At 40.0% G+C, this 20072-nt stretch overlaps 1 protein-coding gene across 3 annotated transcripts; it reads left to right on the top strand.

The window, feature by feature from the left end:
• The first annotated feature begins 1661 nt into the window (after positions 1-1661).
• LOC124074424 (zinc finger protein 516-like) lies at positions 1662-19702 on the top strand. 3 transcript variants are annotated; one of them, XR_006845849.1, is made up of 6 exons: positions 1662-1940; positions 11075-12607; positions 13877-15166; positions 15352-15416; positions 17320-17494; positions 19396-19702. XR_006845849.1 is itself a non-coding variant. In XM_046417348.1 (5 exons), exons 2-5 carry the CDS (start codon positions 11269-11271, stop codon positions 17368-17370), a joined length of 2745 nt encoding a protein of 914 aa, XP_046273304.1. In that variant the 5' UTR covers positions 1662-1940; positions 11075-11268; the 3' UTR covers positions 17371-19702. The 3 variants fall into 3 exon arrangements, 2 of the variants coding, with proteins under 2 accessions (XP_046273304.1, XP_046273306.1); XM_046417348.1 differs by having other exon boundaries at positions 17320-19702; XM_046417350.1 differs by lacking the exon at positions 1662-1940 and adding an exon at positions 1992-2322 and having other exon boundaries at positions 17320-19702.
• Positions 19703-20072: the final 370 nt, after the last annotated feature.

Here is a 20072-nt window from a genome sequence, read left to right as displayed (position 1 = left end):
AATAAAAAAAATGCAGCTGTGTTATTGTAATGATTTTACACCACTGAAATGAACATGCAGCATAACAGAGGGACTAAAAACATCCTTTTTTTTTAAAATCTGCACCTTATCTTTAATCTGACTTTACAAAACTGTTTACCTTTGCTTTACATCTTACTAATAATCTGCATTTTTATATACTTGTTATATTTGCACTAAGATATCGGCAGTCTTTCCTACTTTGTGCTACAGCTGCTGCTCACCAGTTTCCATTGGGATAAATAAAGTCATTATATCTGAAGTGTTGATTTCCTGATGCTTAATATCTCCTATTTCTTCTGTAATAAAGAAATCTATAAGATGACACTTTGCTTTCCTTTTTAAACAATCATTTTTCTATTAGTACCTCATTTAAAATACCCCTGCCTGTATTCTGTCTGGTAAAAATTAATATCATGCAGTGTAGTTATGCACCTGCTATCTTTTTATCCCTCTGGTGGCATTCTGTTGCTCCTACAGCTGTCTGGTACAGTTTGTTGACAAAACGACAAAACTATGACAAAAAAGGACCTAATGTGTACAATAAATTATAAAATAAGGCCAAACAACAACCTACAACATGTGCAGGTCATTAGATGGTAGAAGTGACCAGTATATTTTAACACTTTAAGATTGTATCCACACCTTATTCATTGCCATTTTGCACCTTATCTGCCGTTATCTCATGTATATACTATATACTTATTGTACTCTGTTATTTTTTATATATATTATTATATTTTGTGGGAAATGACTTCCTACTTCTGTATGCTTCTTTGTATTGCAACCCTGGCACAACAATTTCCCGCCGGATCAATAACGTTCTTATCTTATCTTATCTTGTAAAATCTAAATGACGGCGTGATGGCCCCTGGTGTCATCAAACCAAGCCAGGTCAGAACACTAGCCAGCAAACATCTTAAGCTCTTTATATCTTATTTACAGTACAAAGTAAGACAGTGACTTTTACAGTACAGTGCTGCTTGCTTTCCAGTGTCTCCCCCCTTTCCCTCCTGGACATCCCGCACTTAGGATTTATGTAAATTATTCTGCTGTACACTTTTAAAAATGTGACGGTTGATTATCCTGTGGCGGCACCTAGTGGAAGGGAGATTAACGACAAGGGTGGTATTTAAGTTCTTAGTAAATGTGTGAATTCTTGTTGTGTAGAATGTGACAAGAATGGATAAAAAAATAACAGTGTAAAGTTTAATCAATGCTCTCACGTATAGATATTTAATCCGTTACATATTCACGCCAACTGAGTACACACAATGGCGATTAACATGGATAATGCATTAAATGATTCATTTTACATTTTATACTACAGTGAGTAGTCGTAGTCATCTTCTGTAATGTGGTCTAAAACCGGAAATTAATTATTATACTTACACATAAGATTTAACTGATTCTTTTAGGAGGTCATATGCCCAATGTGGTCAGCCAATCAGAGGCTATGCTTAGAGTTCACCACATTTGTATCTACACTATCATATAATCTCTCGTAAACTAACGTTAATCTAAACTATTCCGCGGACGGCCATCGTTCACCTCTCAGCTGCAGTGAATGGGTCGGAGGCGCGCGCGCGCACACACACGCACGCACGCACGCACGCACGCAGAGATCATTCGTCCTTGTTATTAACGTTAATAACGTTATCTCTCGCGTCACTCATGTCCCTAACGACGACGGCAGCTGCCGCTGCGGAGGGTTACGGGACTGCGGTTCAGGTGCACCGCTGTGATTGAGAGACAGTGAAGTTTCAACGCTACGGAAATTAAAAAAAACAAACAAAATAAGAGACGAACGCACAGTTGACGGATAACGTCCAGGCTAATCTGACAAGTTCGCCATCCTTTTTCTTAATCGGTGATGGGATTCCTTAAGGAGCGACCTGCCGCCTAACGTTAACCCCTCTAAGGTAAGGAGTGACGCTAAACGACGGTTAACTAACAAAAGGTATTCAAACACAAGTAGGATGCGGTAGTTCGTACAAGTGTCGGTACTCTGTTTAAGGAGTTTGTACGGACGAAAGTTAACTACAACATCCCGTCGGTTAGATTGTCAGTAATGTGGATGTCAGTTTATAGGAGGAGGAAAAATAAAAACACTCGGTCAAGTCCGTGTATCCTCTGAGTCCCGTGTCGGAGCAAGCTGCTGCTACTAGCCGCTGTCACAAGTCTCCTGACAGGAACTCGCCACATTATCACCATCATTATCGGGCTATTATTTTGTCTTTACTGCGGTTTGGCGCAGCTGTGAACCGGCTATCAGTGAACATCGTCAACGCACGCAAACTTGTGGTAAGTGAGTGCAAACGGGACAGACAACAAGGCTGCCATTGTACCGGATCAGCGGTGGATTAACGGAATTCCTTTTCTCTGCACTATCTGAATGGCCTCCAGTCTCCCCCCCTCTGCCTGCCTGCCTCTCTGGGTATAACATCTTGATTTATAGCCTCTTCAAGCTCCAGCACTTGTTAGAAAGAATAAAATAAAAGACCTCACAGCCAGCAGCCACCGAACCAGAGGTGTCTAACTGGGCTGTTGTGAAACATGTGGATGAGGCTGTGCTGGCCAGCTGTCGTCATTGTTATCAGGAGCTGGGACTGAAATAGGGTGATTAGTAAACAGTAGGGATACAGCCAACAATTCTTTTCATTAATGATTAAGTATTTAACATGCAAAAAGTCAGAAAATAGTGAGAGATGCATATCACAAATTCCCATAGCCCAAGATGACATCTTAAAAAAAGTTCTGTCTGCTCAACTGTATAAAACAAAATACATTATATTTACAGTGACATTTTGGTAGCACTTTTGCTTTATAACTAAACCATTTATTAAAACTGTTGGCTGTTGGCTGATTAATAGACTGATTGTCTTCATCTCTAGCATTGCAAGGTGATGCCACAGGCCTTTTTAAACCCAGGGTGTGTAGAGTTAATGAGCATGAGAGGACAAATATGTCACAATAAGGTCTTCAGGGTGTTGTTTGTCTGCCCTGCTGATAAAGAGCCGTTGTCTCATGACTGATCTGCACTGTTAAAGATTGCTGTGTGGGATAAACAAGGTCTTATTACATCCCACAGGCAGCGAGACATGACAGAGGTTGTATCTCTTTTATGTTTGGGTGCTCAAAGACAACAAACAAATCCAGATTTTCTGTTTCCTATACCTCCACCCCTCCCATCCTCCTTACATACACTTGCACATTATGCACAACATGCACCATGCCCACCTCCCCTCTCCTCCCCCCTGCTGTATGTAGCCAACCAACATGTGGGGAGGTAATCCCAGCTATTAGGGTAATCTCCTCAGTATGACGATCAATAGGGGAGGGTGTGTGACGACTACCAGACGAGAGTAGTTGGGGGGGGGGAGACAAAATTTGTGCTAAAGAAAAATGATTTAATCATCCAGATTAGGTCAGGAGACTGGGGTCTGGACGGGGGCTTGGTGCTAGAAGGGGGAGGGGTGCAGACAGGGCAGACAGGAAGATGTGTGGAGTAAGGCCATCACTTTGGGCAGCTCCCTTTTGTGATAGTGGGTTGAAACATTATTCTTTTTCTTAATCTTGAGTAAACAAAGTCAACAAAAATTCTTTATGGGACTGCTTGTAATGAAGAAGAAAGCAAGAAAGTCTTTAAACAAACTTCAAGAGAGAGGAAAACCCAGGAGAAATAAGTGGATCAAAACAGGACAAAGTTATTACACTGCTGTTCCCATGTATGCACGGTGAAGATGCTAAAATGTAGCATGTGCCGGTGGCGCTCATCCAAAGTATCTTATATACCAGCTTCTCCTTCTTTCTTTCTTACTTTTTTTGTTTACAACCACATGAGTTTTTGAAAAAGTCAGACATGCCAGTAATTTACAGCAATTATATCAACAAAATTACTATCCTCTTCAAAAAAAATACCGTATGCCATCACTTGCTACCAATACCTCAAAAATGCTATTTGGTTACTATAATTATAAAGTATTTAACTGCTGTTATACCCTGTTATTACACTTATATTTCATGGTAAACACAGACTTCTTCTAGAGGTGTTTTCCCTGTCTCCAACTCATTGTGCAGTTCTTGTGAGCAAAAAGAACAACAACAACAACAAAAAAAAACACCTGAGCAGGTTCAGTACTTAATATGCATTGTATCAAGGAGTAAGAGTTAAATGGAACCACAGAGGACCACACAGTCTGCACATATGGGGATCTGTCTTTACACAGTGTGCACACATACATGTGCACATTCTTGTAGAGTGTCCATCCTCACAGCAGAGTACAGATGGACCACAAATTTGACTCAGTATAATCTAACAAATATGCTAGCCTTCTCTCCAATGTTATATTTGTCTGCATTGGGTGTGTTGTTCAAGCTAACTGGACCCTTTGTGTTCGAAACATTAAACAACTTATAGTGACTATATGTAAACACAGGGGAATGGAAGCATCCCTAAAAGTACATTTTGCAACAACAAGAAAGGATTTATCCACTTGCTCGATCATACCATGGAGCGAAAAATTATTTAATTAGAAAAAAATAGTTACTCTACTGGCAAAACTCAATACATTTTTAGATTTTAATATTTGTTTTTTTGTGTTATGTCACTGTAAACTGAATATATTTCAGGAAAAAGAGATGTAAACATGTCAATTTGGGCATGGGAAATTGTGATTTTTCTCAAATGCATGACATTTTATAGGCCAAACTATTTATCGGAAAATTGGAATTTTAATCACTAATGTAAATAACAGAACTCGGTACATTCTGTGAAAAACTAATTAATGTATATCTGAAATTTGTTTTAAGATATGAAAAATTAATGTTTACTTTAGAGTCTACTTCAGTGTCCCTGCCCCTCAAATACTGCATGTTTTTATCAAGAATACTGTAGTCTAATTAAACAAAAGGACAGACTCCTCTCTCTTGCAAAGCAAAACAAAATATTAGTGGAACTATTGAATAAGTTTGGTAATGACTGAAAAGGGTCACTGGAAAATAAGAACTTGCCCTTTAAGTCTCCAGTGGAGGAACTGGAGTGCAAACACTGGCAAAATGTCCAGATGGAAGATGGGAGGGATGAGTAAGGCATCCACAGATCCCTTCTGCTTGGCCCCATTGAAACAGAGGGATACGAGATTGGATGGGTCTGAGGGAGTCAGGTTACCATTGGCCCATTCTACTCCAAAGAAGTGGTGGTGTAAAAGATGCAATACCCCTATGGGAAACCTAATCCAGACCCTGCTGCCAGCTGTCATGCTTTTGCTCTAGGGTAAAATCGCTAAGCAGGTATCGCCTTACCCTTCAATCCTTACCTTAATCATAGCAGGAAATTACACACATGTTGTTCTGTACTACAAATCAACACAGTCTTTGTCATGTGAGAATCTTGATCTAATGCTTTGATAAAGATCTATGTGTCACAAAAGAGAAATCCATTCAAGTTAGACATGGCATTTTGCTGTAGGTTTACTGAAATGATCAACTCTTACTTTAAAACATCAGGTATTAAGTTTTAGCATTTGGTTAAAATCTTATTAAAATAACAGAGGTAAACTTTAAACTATCAAGTCACTGACTACAATGTTATTGCACAGAGTTATATCATACTGCACATTTCCCTGTGTTGAAAACAGTTATTGTTTTTGTCAGCATGGTTGTTAGACGCCTTGGGTTGAGTGTTGCCCACTAAGAGGCTGCGTAGCTCCGAATGCAAATGCAACGTGCAATGGAATAACAATGTAACATATAGGCTTATTTGTTTATCAGTAACTATATTACTGTGGCCATTTTGCTTATAGATAATATTTTATCAAGCTGCATTATTTCAAAGTCTTTTTGGTGTTAAACTTGAGAAGAGCAAAGTTAAGTTAAATGGTTGTTGTGAGAGATAAAAACACGATGTCTACCTGTTTTCGTGAGGTGTTGGTGTCACTACACTCCCATTCAGGGGCCCACATAGTGTTCCACTCAGGAGTGGCTGAGTTATGTGACACCTAGTGGTAAGATTTGATACTACTGGTCCACTCTTTGGCTTTACATGAAATTGGTTTGAAAATGTTTACATCAGTCCAACCCTATTATCAGTGTATCATTTCTCAGGTCAAAACCATGTGAGCATTATTGTTTTTTACTCTAATCTAATCTCACTTTAATCTAACAAACAAAGTCAGAAGGAGGACTCTATGCCATAATTTCCTGTATATATTTAATCTGCAATGTTTTCTGACAAGATACAAGATGACCCTGAAATGATAAAGATAGATAGATAGATACGTTATTGATCCTGAGGGAAATTCAAGAATGGAAATGAAATGGAAACGTTAAAGTATACACCTGGCAGAGGCAGCACTGAGAACTGATCAAGTGAAAGACAGAGAGCAGGGTGATAGAGAGACATAAAGGGAGACAGAGCGAGTCTGCGCTGACCTTGCCATGATAATCTAATCCCTGTCGAGAGTGCTTTTTTTAGAGAGCAAGTTAATACCAGCAGATTATACTCCAGTGTCTCCCACACTGGCCAATCCACACTGAAAAGAGAGTGGGTTCGTAGTGGGTTCTTCAGACCCTCCACAGTAGACAAATTCACATCAATAATAGAAGGCATTTGAAACTGTCTCTTTGCACCTCTTCATCTTTGCCTTTCTGCTGTCGGTGGCATTGCTCAGATACAACACTGATGTCTGCGTTTGGGTTTCTGCATGAGATGTTGTGTATTTTTTAGAGTGACTGTTCACATTTCCACAACAGGTAAATCTCTGCCAAGAAATCTCTCTTCTCTTTGTCAGTTCCCCTTCCCTATGTGTGTTTCATAGCACTAAGGGGCAACCACGATAAAAGGCCACTCATTGAGCAGCTCATCTCTTGCTATGAAGAGTAATCCCTGTATAGTATGTTGTGTAACTGAGTGGAGGGTTGGACAAGAAGGGGGATGGGCTCGAATGTGTGCAAGTTTGTCCGTGCTTGTGACTGTTGAGCTCATGGCTGTCTAATCTCTTAGGTACATTAGGCTGGTCATCCACAGTGCTGTGCTTCCTCACTGTTGTTCATGCAATTAAGTCATTCTAGGAACAGTGTTTCTGAATATTATCTATGAGTTATGCCAAAGCTAAACATTAGCACCAGGTTCTGCTGAGGTATATACAGTCAAATCATGTTGCGAGAACAGTGTGTCTTAGGCTAAGGAACTAGTGTAAGATTGTTACACTGTTGTTGTGAAGGGAACTGAGCAGTTTTGTCACTTTTTATGGCCCATTCACTGTTTCCTTTTCAAACATGTTGCTCTAACGTGGTTGTTTTCTATCTCAGGGTGGTATAGCCTTGAAGATGTGGTCGCTGTTTGAGTAATTTAGTGAACTTAAAACGGTATGCACTGTAAGATGCATCAGACCTGAATGTTGAGCATGCTTACTTGTGTTGGACAGTCATTGAACATGTCATCTTATGTAAGCACCTGGGAGTGTGTGTTGACTCCCTCACATCTGGAAGGAGTCATCTTCAACTGCATCAGCAGTGAATCAGCAGAGAATACATTTTCTGCATATTTGCTTCATTACACAAGTACAGAGATAAGAAACCTATTTTTCTCCTTTGCTGAAGCATCATTCTGTACAGTGAGGTGTTCAGTGTGGCTCACTGTCAGGTCTTTTGATTTTTATTTCATAAAGAGAATGACTTTCAGTGTGACTCAGTGAAAAACGGTGGATTTTGTGTGGTGCTGCTCAGGTGCTAGCCATCCTTTAGGTTCAGCATAGTGAAACAAAATGGTTTCACTCCTTGGATAGAACATTTTTTACTGTCTAGTTAATTAATGTAATTACAAATTACTTCATGAAAATTATAACCAGCAACATTTTCTGTTAGAATATTAGGAACAAGTAAAAGTATAGCTTATTTTGCAGTGACCTTACCTGTCTTTTAAACACACAGCCTCAAACTGGATTTGTATAGCTTTGTTATTTTCCATAATCATCTAATAGCTGATACAGTTTTTTTTTTAAAGAGTAAGTTATTTGTTTGTTATTTTGGGCATAACTGCATTGACGGTGTCCACAGCAGACAGATTTTTGAGTTTTAGGATAGCTACAAAGGATTTGATTGAAGATAAAAGGGGGAAAAATCTCTGAAAATATCCTCCATTTGTATTTAGACTACATTCACTCAATTTGTATATTAGTTTTGTTTTATGCCTCAGTGGCGTTTGCAGGTGGTGGAAACAGACAGGATTATTGGACACAAAACACTAGATGTGAGCTGTGGCTTAGTGAGTGACTGTGGCTTTGAAAACTAGCATAAGGACAGTCACATGCTATCTCCAGTCAGGGGTATGCTGGCACAGGCTTGTTGCTGGTTGTTGAGAATATTTGGATGACTTCAGCATACACACACACACACACACACACACACACACACACACACACACACACAAACACAAACACATACATGCATGCACAGTCATGGGGTTCACACATACTTGCTTCTACCAGTCTGCAGATATTTGCAGAGACTAGCTATAAGTAGATGTTTGTTACTTACAAAAAGAAGATATTTGAGGTATTTCAGTGTGTTGGATGCTATCTTACAAAGTAAATTTACTGGAATATAATTTTCAGATCACGGCAGGAAATTACACTCCCAGTTTCAGTGCAGCAAACAGGCACACAGGCAGCGCACACGCATACAACACACGGACAGCGGATATTTTCATGCAAGTACGCACACATGCACATCACACCACACAGGCTCTCAGCATCAGTGCCCTGACCATAGGGAGTTTGTGCTGAGCTGGTTGGGATGTCAGGATGAATCAATGCGAGGACAGCTGACTGGACATGCCTATTCATCTGCCAAAGAAAAGAGAGAGAAAAGGGGAGCGAGAGATTCTAAAAGAAATGAGTTAAGCCCTGGAGCAACATGTTTGGCTATCTGCATTACTTTACAAATCCTGCAAAGGGCTCTGAGTATTTAGGGGATGAAAGGAGAAGAGGTGGAAAAGATATGATGTACAGATGATGTACAGAAGGGGGAAAAAGAAATTATTTCCCAAGACTGATTGTTGTTGTTAAAAAAAAAAAATCCAAAACATATTCCTTGTTTTAATAGCACAAATTTCCTCTATGATTAAGCAAATGATGGATATTACGCATGCAAATATATAGCACACATTAAACACGTGGGCTGCTTTGACAAAGGCATAAGCTCATACTTTAGAGGCAGCTAACTCAGTACTGATGGCCCGTTTATTCCCATCTGTTGCCCTCAGCTCTCTGACTTTATCCCCATTGTGTTAACTCATTACATTCGCCTTAACCTTAACCCCTTAATTGCCACCCTCCAGTTTCTCTTGCACATCCTCCCCCTCTTGGAGACAGTGTGCCACATTGCCCATGCACTAATCTGACGGCGTCTGCCTACCAAACACCTGCCATGTCCAGAAAAACCTCCTAAACTCCTCCCATATTCTAGATACAACACCATTTCCAGCATGAGCGGATCAGCACACATGACTGCAAGCAGGCAGGCATGCATGCATGCATGCAGACAGATGCGACCGTGGATCTAGATACAGATAATTAGACAGACTACCCCATCCCCTACACTAGAGTCAATCTCTTTTTCGAGCTATAAGGTGTATGTGCACCTAGTTTTTGCTCACATTCAAAAGACTGACAAGACAAACAAGAGTCGTCTTTTGTCCTGCCTCTTTGCTCAGACATGTATTTGAAGACAGTGACGGGTAGGCCCAGGCCTCTTTGCTTTAACAATACCTCTCTCGACCCCCCAATGAGGGGTGGAGGGCCAGACATGAGGCGATGTGACAGTTCTGGTGCGGCTGACACAATAGCAAGTTTTTCTTTTGACTGCGTGGCTGGCTATACACCAGAGAGAACTTTCTTTCACTATTAACGATCTAACAAATGACCATTTTTGTGTGAGGAAGATGCTAACCCCACATGAGGCCGTGCCTGTGTTGTACAACAAATTCCTGTTTTGTTCCTACATGGTTTTAATGTCATTCAAATCATATGCCTCAGAACTATTAGATCCTCATATATCAAATTTAGCTCCCTGGCTGCTGAGATCATGTTTGATTCTGTGATAATTGTTTAAACAGTAATATTTAGAAATGTACCTATATAGCAATGTTACCCACAATCTTAGGTCAGCCCCAGAATCAAGGTTATGTATGTGAGCCTCTAAAATGTAGTTTGTTGATAACGGATTATTGATTGTGAATTAGAGTGGACTGCCCCTCAGGGTTCATCCTGGCTAGCCAGGAATGAATACATCTCTTCATGCTTCACCTCACACACTCAATTTAGGCATAGGAAACCAAAGGACCAACACACACACACACACGCATGTTGAGACACTGACCCACGCTCTAATACACATAGACAACCGTCGCTCGTCCACTGGGGGACAAAAGTTACTCTAAAATCTGTGTGATGCAGTTTGCCTCAGTGGGCTGTTCCATACATACTGAGTGAAACTGTGTTACATGTAAGCAAGTTCTGCTTTCATTGTTAGCATATTCATAGCAAAACTCACCTCTCCATCTCTAGAAATGCTCTGTGTATCTACATATAGACAAAATGAATACAATGAAATGTGATTTTGGGGAACAAACTGGTGTGTTTTAAGCAGAAGTGTCACCATTCAGCGATTTAAATATTTAAAATCTGTACGTTTTATCTCCAGGACTATTGATCTCGATTATCAAGGTTCAATGAAATCAATGTATGTTTCATTGGTCTTATGTGGAACATATGAATTTTGGCCTTTTTCCCCTAATTTCTTTTGTTTGTCCTTATGCAATAATGCTTAACTTAAGAAAATCTTATCTTAAATTATACAAACACACTGAATTCTCTCTGGAATTCATACTTATTAAAAACAATTTGACTTAGGCTTATTGTTTTCTGCACCTCTTAAAAAATAGTAATTAGTTTAGTAATTAGTAATAATATTTGACCTTTTTAAATGTCATTTCTGAATTTGCAACATGACTGTAATTATTCCAAGCTAATTTTAATTTTCTTTCTATTTTCAGGTCTTCTCTCCCAAACACTATGCAACTCGATCAAGAACATTTAGAAACCAGGATGGAAACTAAAGCTATGACATTTTCCAGGTTTTTGATGCCCATTCTGAGAACTCACTAATTTCAGGAGGGTAAACTTTGCACAGTTAGAGGATTTATTACACAGTTGTTGTTTTTGACATACTGGTGCTTCAGGAAAAGTAATGGAGACAGAAGAAAGGGAGGATGTAACACAAAAACCCATAGCTAGTATAAAGACAGAGGAAGATGTGACCTCTGGCCACAGCTGTGGAGTGTGCGGCCGTAGCTTTCCTCTCCTCAGCTCTCTGTCCCAGCACATGAGAAGACACACACGGGAAAAACCATACAAGTGTCCATACTGTGAGCACAGGACGGCTCAGAAGGGCAGTCTGAAGGTCCACATTCGAAGCCATAAACTAGGCCTACTAGGCCATAACCTCAGTGACAAGGACGGAGATGGAGATCAAGAGCAGAAATGTAACACCGAGACTCCGGACCCTCCTGAAATCATCAGTGCATCTGACAAAGCACATACTTTCAATGGGAAGGCGAAGAAGAAAGGAACCAAGAAAAAAGTTAAGGGTACAGATGATGTTGGGGTCGGTGATGAGGCTGATAGTGGGTCCTGTACCTGTAGTATTTGTGGCCAGGTTTTCCCTCAGGTGCTACTCCTAAAATCCCACATGAAAAGGCACCGCAGCTCACAGGATCACGGTTGTCGGATTTGTGGACGCCGATTTCGCCAGGCATGGTTCCTCCAAAGTCACATGCGCATTCACCGGGTCAAAGCACAACTAAGAGGTGGCAAAAGCAATGAGCCACCTGCCACCATCAATGGAGTTCCTCAAGACCCAACATCACTGATAAATGAAGAGTGCCTCTATGAGCTCTGTGCTGGTTGTGGTAACTTCTTCTTGGACCGCAAAACACTGCGAACACATGAAAAGTTACATAAAGTGAACCACAGTCGCACTCAGACACAGAATCCCTCACAGGAAGACACTGAAGCCTCTGAGATGCACTCTGCTAAGAAGCAGTTTTTGGAATGCTTGAACCTCACATGCGTTGGACCAAGGGACACCTCTGAGGAAAAGAGCCTGGCCAGGCGAATTCCAGAACTAGATCCAGTTTGTAGTTACCAAGCGTGGCAGTTGGCCACAAGAGGACGACTAGTGGAGGTCACAGAGAAATGTGTGGGATGGGAGGAGAGGTTAGCAGATGCTGAGGTGGTATATGACACAGAAAAGGGTGAGTACGTACCCTTGAAGCAGGAGAAGAAGCGGAAGCAAATCGACACCACTAACTCCAACATTAAGAAGATCAAGGGCGATTCCGGCCTTGATCAGAAATCAAACAGCTTGGCTCAGAGTAAAGGTGGTGACAAGAGGATTTGCCAGAAAGACCGTATTTCTTTGAACGGGCTTGGTCACGCGTTTTATGAGGCACTGCAGACTAAGAAGGCCAAAGATGTTCACTTCACATCTAAACAGACCAACAGCTTCAGAAGTCAAGATCAGGAGGGTAAGATAAACGCACCACGCCACACCACATTACAATATCTGTGCCGCAGTTTGAACATTTTAGTGGTTAAAATTCCTTGAAAATGGGAATCAGTTACCCAGCCCTGTTATTCTGCTTTATAATGCACCCTTTTGTTTAAATGCAGTTATCAAAAGGTTATAGTTGTGGACATGCAGATGTGCCACATTTTCTGATAAAACTGCTGGTTTCTCAAGTTAACTCTGTATTTGGCATTAAGAGTGGTTAGAATTTTTTTGTGGGAGAGAGAGACCTCTAGTGAATTTAAAATCAAATTACAGCAACTTTAAGTGCTCTTGTTTATACAAAAAAAGATTTTGACCACCCATTAAGGTTTCCTTAACTAATATTTACATAATTTTTAAGGAATAGTTAATTCCAAAGTGTTTCAGTTAGCTATAAGAATGTTTTTAACCATAACATGTTTTGTCAGCCAAAGTTCTGGTATTTTTAATAAGCTTACAATTTCAGTAGGGATCTCTTAATATGCTTTATTTGCACACTTGAAACAACTGCAGTGAGAAAGAAGGTGCCATTGTTTAGAACATTTTTAAACCAGGAAATAGACATCAATGTCTTTCAAACTGATTAAGATCACTTTATTGTCGTGGAGAGCATAAATCCAGCTTTTGCAGCAGGTAACATGTTACACTGAGTCTGCTGTTAAACAAACACCTAGTAAGGGGACCTAAGCTGTTTGCCTCCCTCCATTCACAAGTTTGTGTTTAACCAGCACCTGATAACGGAATGATAGAGGTAGCAATACTTAGTGAAGGTCAGTAATATGAGCTTACTGATCTTTTAAGCATGCAAACATACATTACATGCTTATTCTGAATTTGATGCCAGCAACATGTTTCAAACCTGTTGGGACAGGAGCAACAAAAGCTCAGAATCACCTTTCTACAGGTAAACAGGTTCACTGGTAACAGGTGAAAGTACCATGATTTGGTATGAAAGGGGCATCCTTAAGTGGCTCAGTTGTTCACAAGGTTCACCGCTTTGTGACTTTGTATAAAGGTTATTACTACGTTTTGCTAAACTGTTGTCTGTAAACACAGTAGCAAATTACTTTGTTCTGTTTGCATTTACAAATTACACATCATGCCAGTTTCCTCCTTTGGAATAAGGGTTGGAACCCAAACTCCTGACTGCCTTAAAATTTTACAATATTTTTCTTGCTAGGATAATGTAATCATGACCTCTTATACTGTATGTCCTTTACATTGTGTCTTCTGCTCTTACCTACAGATAAAAAACCATACTTCTGCGAGCACTGTGATTTCCACACTGTCGATGCCTCAATACTCAGGTCTCACCTGCACAAGCAGCACCAGGACTTCCTGCATCCATACAGCAAACACAGCGCCATTTTGGACAATATTAGCCAAAGTGGCTCCAGAGCCTCAAGATACATGGACTACCTCAGAAACAGAAGTGTGTTGCTCAGTCAGCCATACTGGAATCCCTACACATGCCCCCCTGGGCAGGGCTCAGCAGAGTCAAAGATTAAAACTGAAAAGTCAAATGGCGCTGATGTCAAAGGGCAGGGACATACTACTAATGATACTGGAAGTCTCCTTAATCTGTCTTCATTGCCCATAAGTGAGGGAGACGCCAATGTAAATTATCCAGTGAAAACAGAGGGCCTGTCCAGACATCAGTGCCCATACTGTGCCCACACTACCAACTACCCAGAAGTTCTTTGGATCCATCAGCGGGTAGCACACAGAGTGGATGGCAGCAGCTCCATGGCACCCAAGTGGGCACCCTGTACCAACAGCCCCAGGGGTGCAAAGGCAGGTAGTGCTCATTGGAGACGAACAGGGCCACCGCCATTCCTCGAAGGCAAGGACTGCCCTGCTTTACCTGCTCCAAGAACTCAGCGCACACAACCTCCAGGGCTTGCAACCCACAGCAGCACCAGCAGCAGCAGCAGCAAACACTCAGTCCCCAAAACCCAATCAGGTCTCCCTAAGTCCAAACATCAGTCAAAGGACTCACGGTCTTCAGATGGGACACAGTCCAGTGGGAGGATGGGTCTCCTACCTCAAAAGAAGTCTGGTGAACATAAGCGGGCAGAGGAGGGTGGAAGTAAAAGTTCCAGCAGTCAAGCTACTTCATCGAGCAATGTGCACGGCAAGAGTGTCCCTAGCTTCCAGCCCATAAGCAGCCCCAAACACAGAGGCAACAGAGCTGCAATGGAAACAAATTTCCCACAGGAGGGTTTGGGGTTTATGCTGGCCAGAAATCATGGCGGGACTTCATCCAGTGCAGCCGTAGAAAAGCCCCATCCCCGCAGGCAGTCATGTGACTCTTCCTCCTCAGGTCCCAAGGGTCCTGATCTGTGGGCTGCCATGAACATGTGGGGTCACAAAGCATATTTAGAACCACTGCGTTTCGCTCAGGGAAAGAATGAAGGAACAGGAGAAATGCCAATGGACGTTGATATTTTGACTCTCCTGAAAAGCTATAGTCCCCACGAACTGGCTGCTCTGTACCAGCACTGGGGGTTTGTTGATCCACGGATCGATCCACAAGGTGAGGAAGTGCTTTGTTTTATAACTGAATATTGATTTGTTCAAAATGGAGGCCCAGAACTGATTTAAAGTTGTCTGATTGCTAAAGGTTTAAACTGTAGTGAGTGCATGGGCAAAAAAATACACCTGAATTTTATTATTGGTTGTTTGTTTGTTTACACACTCTAACTACTTTTATTTTTCCAGCATTGTTGCAGTTAAATGGAAATTTTGGAAAAGAAGTCCATTCCACCTCTGAAGCTTCCAAACAAGTATGTTTTGGGTTTTTTTTGTAGCAGCCACTGATTTTGTAGTTTTGGATTTAATGATCAAAGATAAGATGGCCCAATAACGGCATAGTTATATTACAGATATGTCTATATGTATAATGGAAAAGTTTCAGATTTAGATGATAAACCATCATCGTAAGTTTGTAAATTAATTGAATATATAAGTTGCCCTGTATGCCTGCTTCACTGCTGTCAGGGTTTCTTGCAGTGTTTTGTTTTATTGTGGAGGTGGGCCACATTGCCTTTAGTAAAGACCACCTTCACTAACAACATAAACATTAAATACACTTTAAGAAATAAAAAACTTGCTCTTTCACACACAAATGCCATACATTTGGCTGTTGTTTAGGCTGTGATCTTGTAACACATGCTAAGTAAACTATGAGATGAGATGTTTTGGGTTGTAGGTGGTCTGCCACCTCTGCGAAATATTTCGCTGGAGAAACTGTGGCCTTTGTTCCTATCGCAAAGCATTTTATCTTAAACTGCATCACCTACTGTATGTCCACATACTTAACAAATTACGAGTCAGTCTCTGATGGGGCAGTGCTTTTGTTTACATCAGAGATTTTGACTTAATTACAGTTAAACTGAAATGAATAATTCACAGATTCACCGTCAGTTCATTTTCTAAAATTAAGAAAGGTATCAAAGTCTTCTCGTCCTCACAAGTATGTACAGTATGTCTTCACCAACCGTATGTTGCTGTTCTCTTGTCTGTGTCGAATACAGTATGTCATTTCCTTGCACACGTACGTCCGCGTATTTTCATGTGTTTGCGTGCGTGGCTGTCAACTTCTACAACCTGCTGTCTCTTCCTTTTTGTTTTTGTAAGAGAGGCTGACAGGGATGAGGCAAACACATAATAAAAAAAACACTGTTGTCCCCCTCAGGGTAAAACTCGCCCAGCATCTCCATATGGTGTGTCATCAGCCTGTCAGTCAGGCCTACCCTGATGCTACCTACAACTGTTCTCATTTTTTCCTCTTTCCCCTAGAGTAATATGTGGGCAACTTTTTAAGCACTGGAGATGGGCAACTCTGTAGGAGTGAGGAATTACAAATGAGTTAAAATAATAACGTTATCTCTGTGGAGAATGTTAACCAGTAATACCTGACCATAATTTTTAAAAAATTATTAAAGATTATTTTCTTTGTTCTTTATGTTTTTCATATCTTTCTATTTTTAATTTTACCAAATGAAGCCTCTTTGTGAGACCTTATAGGTCAACAGACACAGTTGCTGCTGCATAAAATATCGTAGCATCGTGCGACATGGCCTGCAAAACACATTATATCATCAGATATTCATATTATTAAGTATACAGGTATACTGCATAACCCAAAGCTGGTTCGGTATATTTATACAGCATTCCATTAAGGATATTAACTCTAAGTGGACAAAATAAATACATTTAAAATATGGCTACTGTAAGAAGTGTTTTGTAAACAACTCACCATATATGCAGTTCTGTAGTTCTGTTGTTTCAATTGAGCAGGTTGTTATTTTTCACATGCTGGACTTTCATTAGAAGTCCAAACCTAAATGCAATAAACTACACAAATATAGCTCAAATGATTAATTTTGAATAAGAATTACAAGCCACAGTAAGTAACTGAATTCATTTCAGTTCAAATGTTTTTCACAAAGTGATACAATATGTGCTATCACTGAATGATAGCTGAGTTTCTGATCAAAATAATCTGATGATATGTAGTACACTTTATGCTATTAAGAAACAGTGATTTTAGAAAGGATTATTGCTCTTTAATTGTGTATGAATGTAAGCATTTATTTGTAGTTTGACAGTGTGCACATGTAGGTTTCACACACCACACAACACACATAAGCTCTAACTGGTGTGCCTCACACTTGTCTCCTGCAGGTGAACAGCCGCTCCACTTCATCCTCAGGGTCTCTTCATAAAGGAACGTGAACATACACAGTGTTCCTGTTAGCTCCCAGCCTGCACGACACTGCTGAGCAAAGAGGCCTGCTGTTCTTTAAAGGAACCAGCCATAACTCCGAAAGAAGGACAGATGCACTGGACAATGCACAATGTATGCAAAGCAATGAGATGGACTCTTATTATTTCATAATATGGTTGTTAAATTTGAAGTGTTATGCATGTTTTTTGTTTGTTAAAGAAAGTAGATATGTTAGGTACCAAAATCACACATGAAGATATGTTTAATGGAAATGAGGTAGAACCGGTTAAGCTTTGGTGTTGAAAAAAACAAAACAAAAAACAAACAAAAAAAAAGTTTAGCGAGGGGAATCACATCCTAGGTGGAAATTAAATGCGAGGCTACATTTGGATGAAGAGGTTGTTATATTGGCTCAAGGCCCACAGATATCAGTGAAAAATAAACTCTAGCTGGTGAGATCCAAGCATAAAAACACCTTGTGGTTTTTTGGATGCTGCCAAAAACACTTCAAAAGATGTAAGCTGTGACCTGAACATTTTACTTCACGTTTACCTCTCTACATATGTTTCAGTTGGTTGGTTGTTTTTTTTTTGTGTGCTTGTAACATGTCCTGTTTTTTAAGGTTATTACTGTATTTGATTGTCTCATCACACATGAGAAGGGTACCTAAACATATACAGTGCAGGGAGAATATTTTTTTCAATTTAAGCCCATATTCAAATTGTGATATGAAAGCTGTCATTTGTCCTCCATCACTATGCAACGACAGTTATAGTGCTGGTAAATTCAGAAGAGTCAAGTCATGTCATCAGTCACAGTTACTTTTCCCTAAAACTTTACACCACAGTTTTAAACCAAAAATAATCAAAGTCATGATGCACAGGCACAATGGGATGGTTTAATTAGAGCTAAATCTGAGCAGAATGCAGGCTTTAGCATCATTAGCTCATTATCCCACACATGTAGATAAACAGGATGCACTGCTCATATTTTCATTGGAAGCTACAGTTTTAAAGCTCTTCAGCCCACAATCACAATCGCTGGACTGACTTCAACTCAGTTAGGTGGCAGAAATATTTCTGCACAAGTTTTTATGTACCTTTTATACAAATACTACAAAACATTGCCATACATGAGCATCACACTTGAGGCAATTGGAATGTTTTTATGTAAACTCATTCTGGATCACGACAGCAGTATCAACAGCTAGAGTGGCATTAAGTCACTGTGTCTTTGACAAGTTTCAAATCAAACTTTCATGTCAAACAGCGGTACAGTGTCACCATAGCTACTGTCGAACCTATGGTTCACAAGGGCCAATCAATCAATGTGAGAAAACCAGAGAAAAAGAACCAAACTGGTGGCCATCAGTGTATCCAGCCTGTCAAACAAGTGTCAGAATGACAAGTTTAACAACGAAATGCGGTGTCCTGTTTTTTTTTAATTCAAATTCTTTTTTTTTCTTTTTAATTTTACTGCTTCAGTTTGACCTGTTTTCTCCTATCAGGAAGATAGTATAAACGACTGCACTAATTTTACAATGTGCAAGTGATGTAGGAATTTAATCCTTTTATTTTATCATTTCTTTTTTAAGGAGTAGAAACTGTAGCGATAATAAGTTCTACAGATGTGGCCGTGGCTTACATCTGCCAGTCACGTGACTTAAAACATTTGTTTTTTGAAAGTCACCTCGTTCTCAGTTCGTTTTCATGTGTTTTCTGTTTGCAGATTTGTTTAGTATGTTTATATTTTAGTTCTGATTCAGCGTATTCATCTCCCATAGAGAACTAGTCTATGCATTTGACAAAAAGCCATCGAGTTATGGATTTTTGGGAGATATTCTTGAGAATACATAATTTATTACTTGGGGTATTGACTTTGTGTGGAAAACTGTATTTTTTGATAAATACTATAAATGACCGTTCTATTTAATGATCTTTTTTGTTTGCTAAGAGTGGAATTTTAACACTCATAAGTACTTGATATTTGTAGCAACAACAGAAAATGTTTAAAAAAAAGTCGTTTTTTTTCAGCGGCAGGGTCAGTAAGGAGCGACGCTCTTGCAGGAGGTATTATTGAGCCTGTGACCTACCAGCTGTCTGTAAAGATGCTGCTGCAGACGGCTAAAGAAAGGAGTGACGGGAAACACTGAGAGAGCGAATTTTATGCAAGCCTGAACTTTTATGGTTAAAGTTGAGCTCTCGCTGGGTTACTTTTTGTGACTATGTAAACATGTGTCATAGTTAATAATCTTGTTGGTATCAGAATTTCTATTTTCACCAGTTCCACATTTTGTCTGACCATAAAAATATAAAAATAAAGTTGGCTAATGTAGATTTATATTATGGTGCTGTTGTCATTATCACCACACACACACACACACTCAGATTCTGATCATTCTTGAGATTTACTGGGTAATTTTACACCTTAAGGTACCTAAGAATACCAAATAAACCATTCATAGCAGAGGCCACAACTTGTCGACATATGCAAGCTGTGATGAGGCATCAAAAGTACACATGATGTCTTAGGACATCTTTCTTCTGCTGTAATCAGGCCAGGTGAGATTTGGATCGCAACAAGATTGTTATTATTATTATCATTATATTCAGACAGAATACTGCAACAACTAATAATAATGATAATAATGCAGTAATATCTGGCCTCATCCGTGCTGCAGTTTACCGTTTCTACCAGCAGATGGTGGACA

This window comes from Scatophagus argus, chromosome 17 (genome assembly GCF_020382885.2).
Source record: "Scatophagus argus isolate fScaArg1 chromosome 17, fScaArg1.pri, whole genome shotgun sequence".
Lineage (NCBI taxonomy): Eukaryota > Metazoa > Chordata > Actinopteri > Scatophagidae > Scatophagus > Scatophagus argus.
This window is presented reverse-complemented; position numbering and strand designations above follow the sequence as displayed.

Coding starts and splice junctions, on each gene's coding strand:
- LOC124074424 (XM_046417348.1), top strand. CDS start 11,269: ATGGAGACAGAAGAAAGGGAGGATGTAACACAAAAACCCATAGCTAGT. Junction 12,608..13,876: donor CAGAAGTCAAGATCAGGAGG/GTAAGATAAACG, acceptor TCTTACCTACAG/ATAAAAAACCATACTTCTGC. Junction 15,417..17,319: donor CCTCTGAAGCTTCCAAACAA/GTATGTTTTGGG, acceptor TGTCTCCTGCAG/GTGAACAGCCGCTCCACTTC.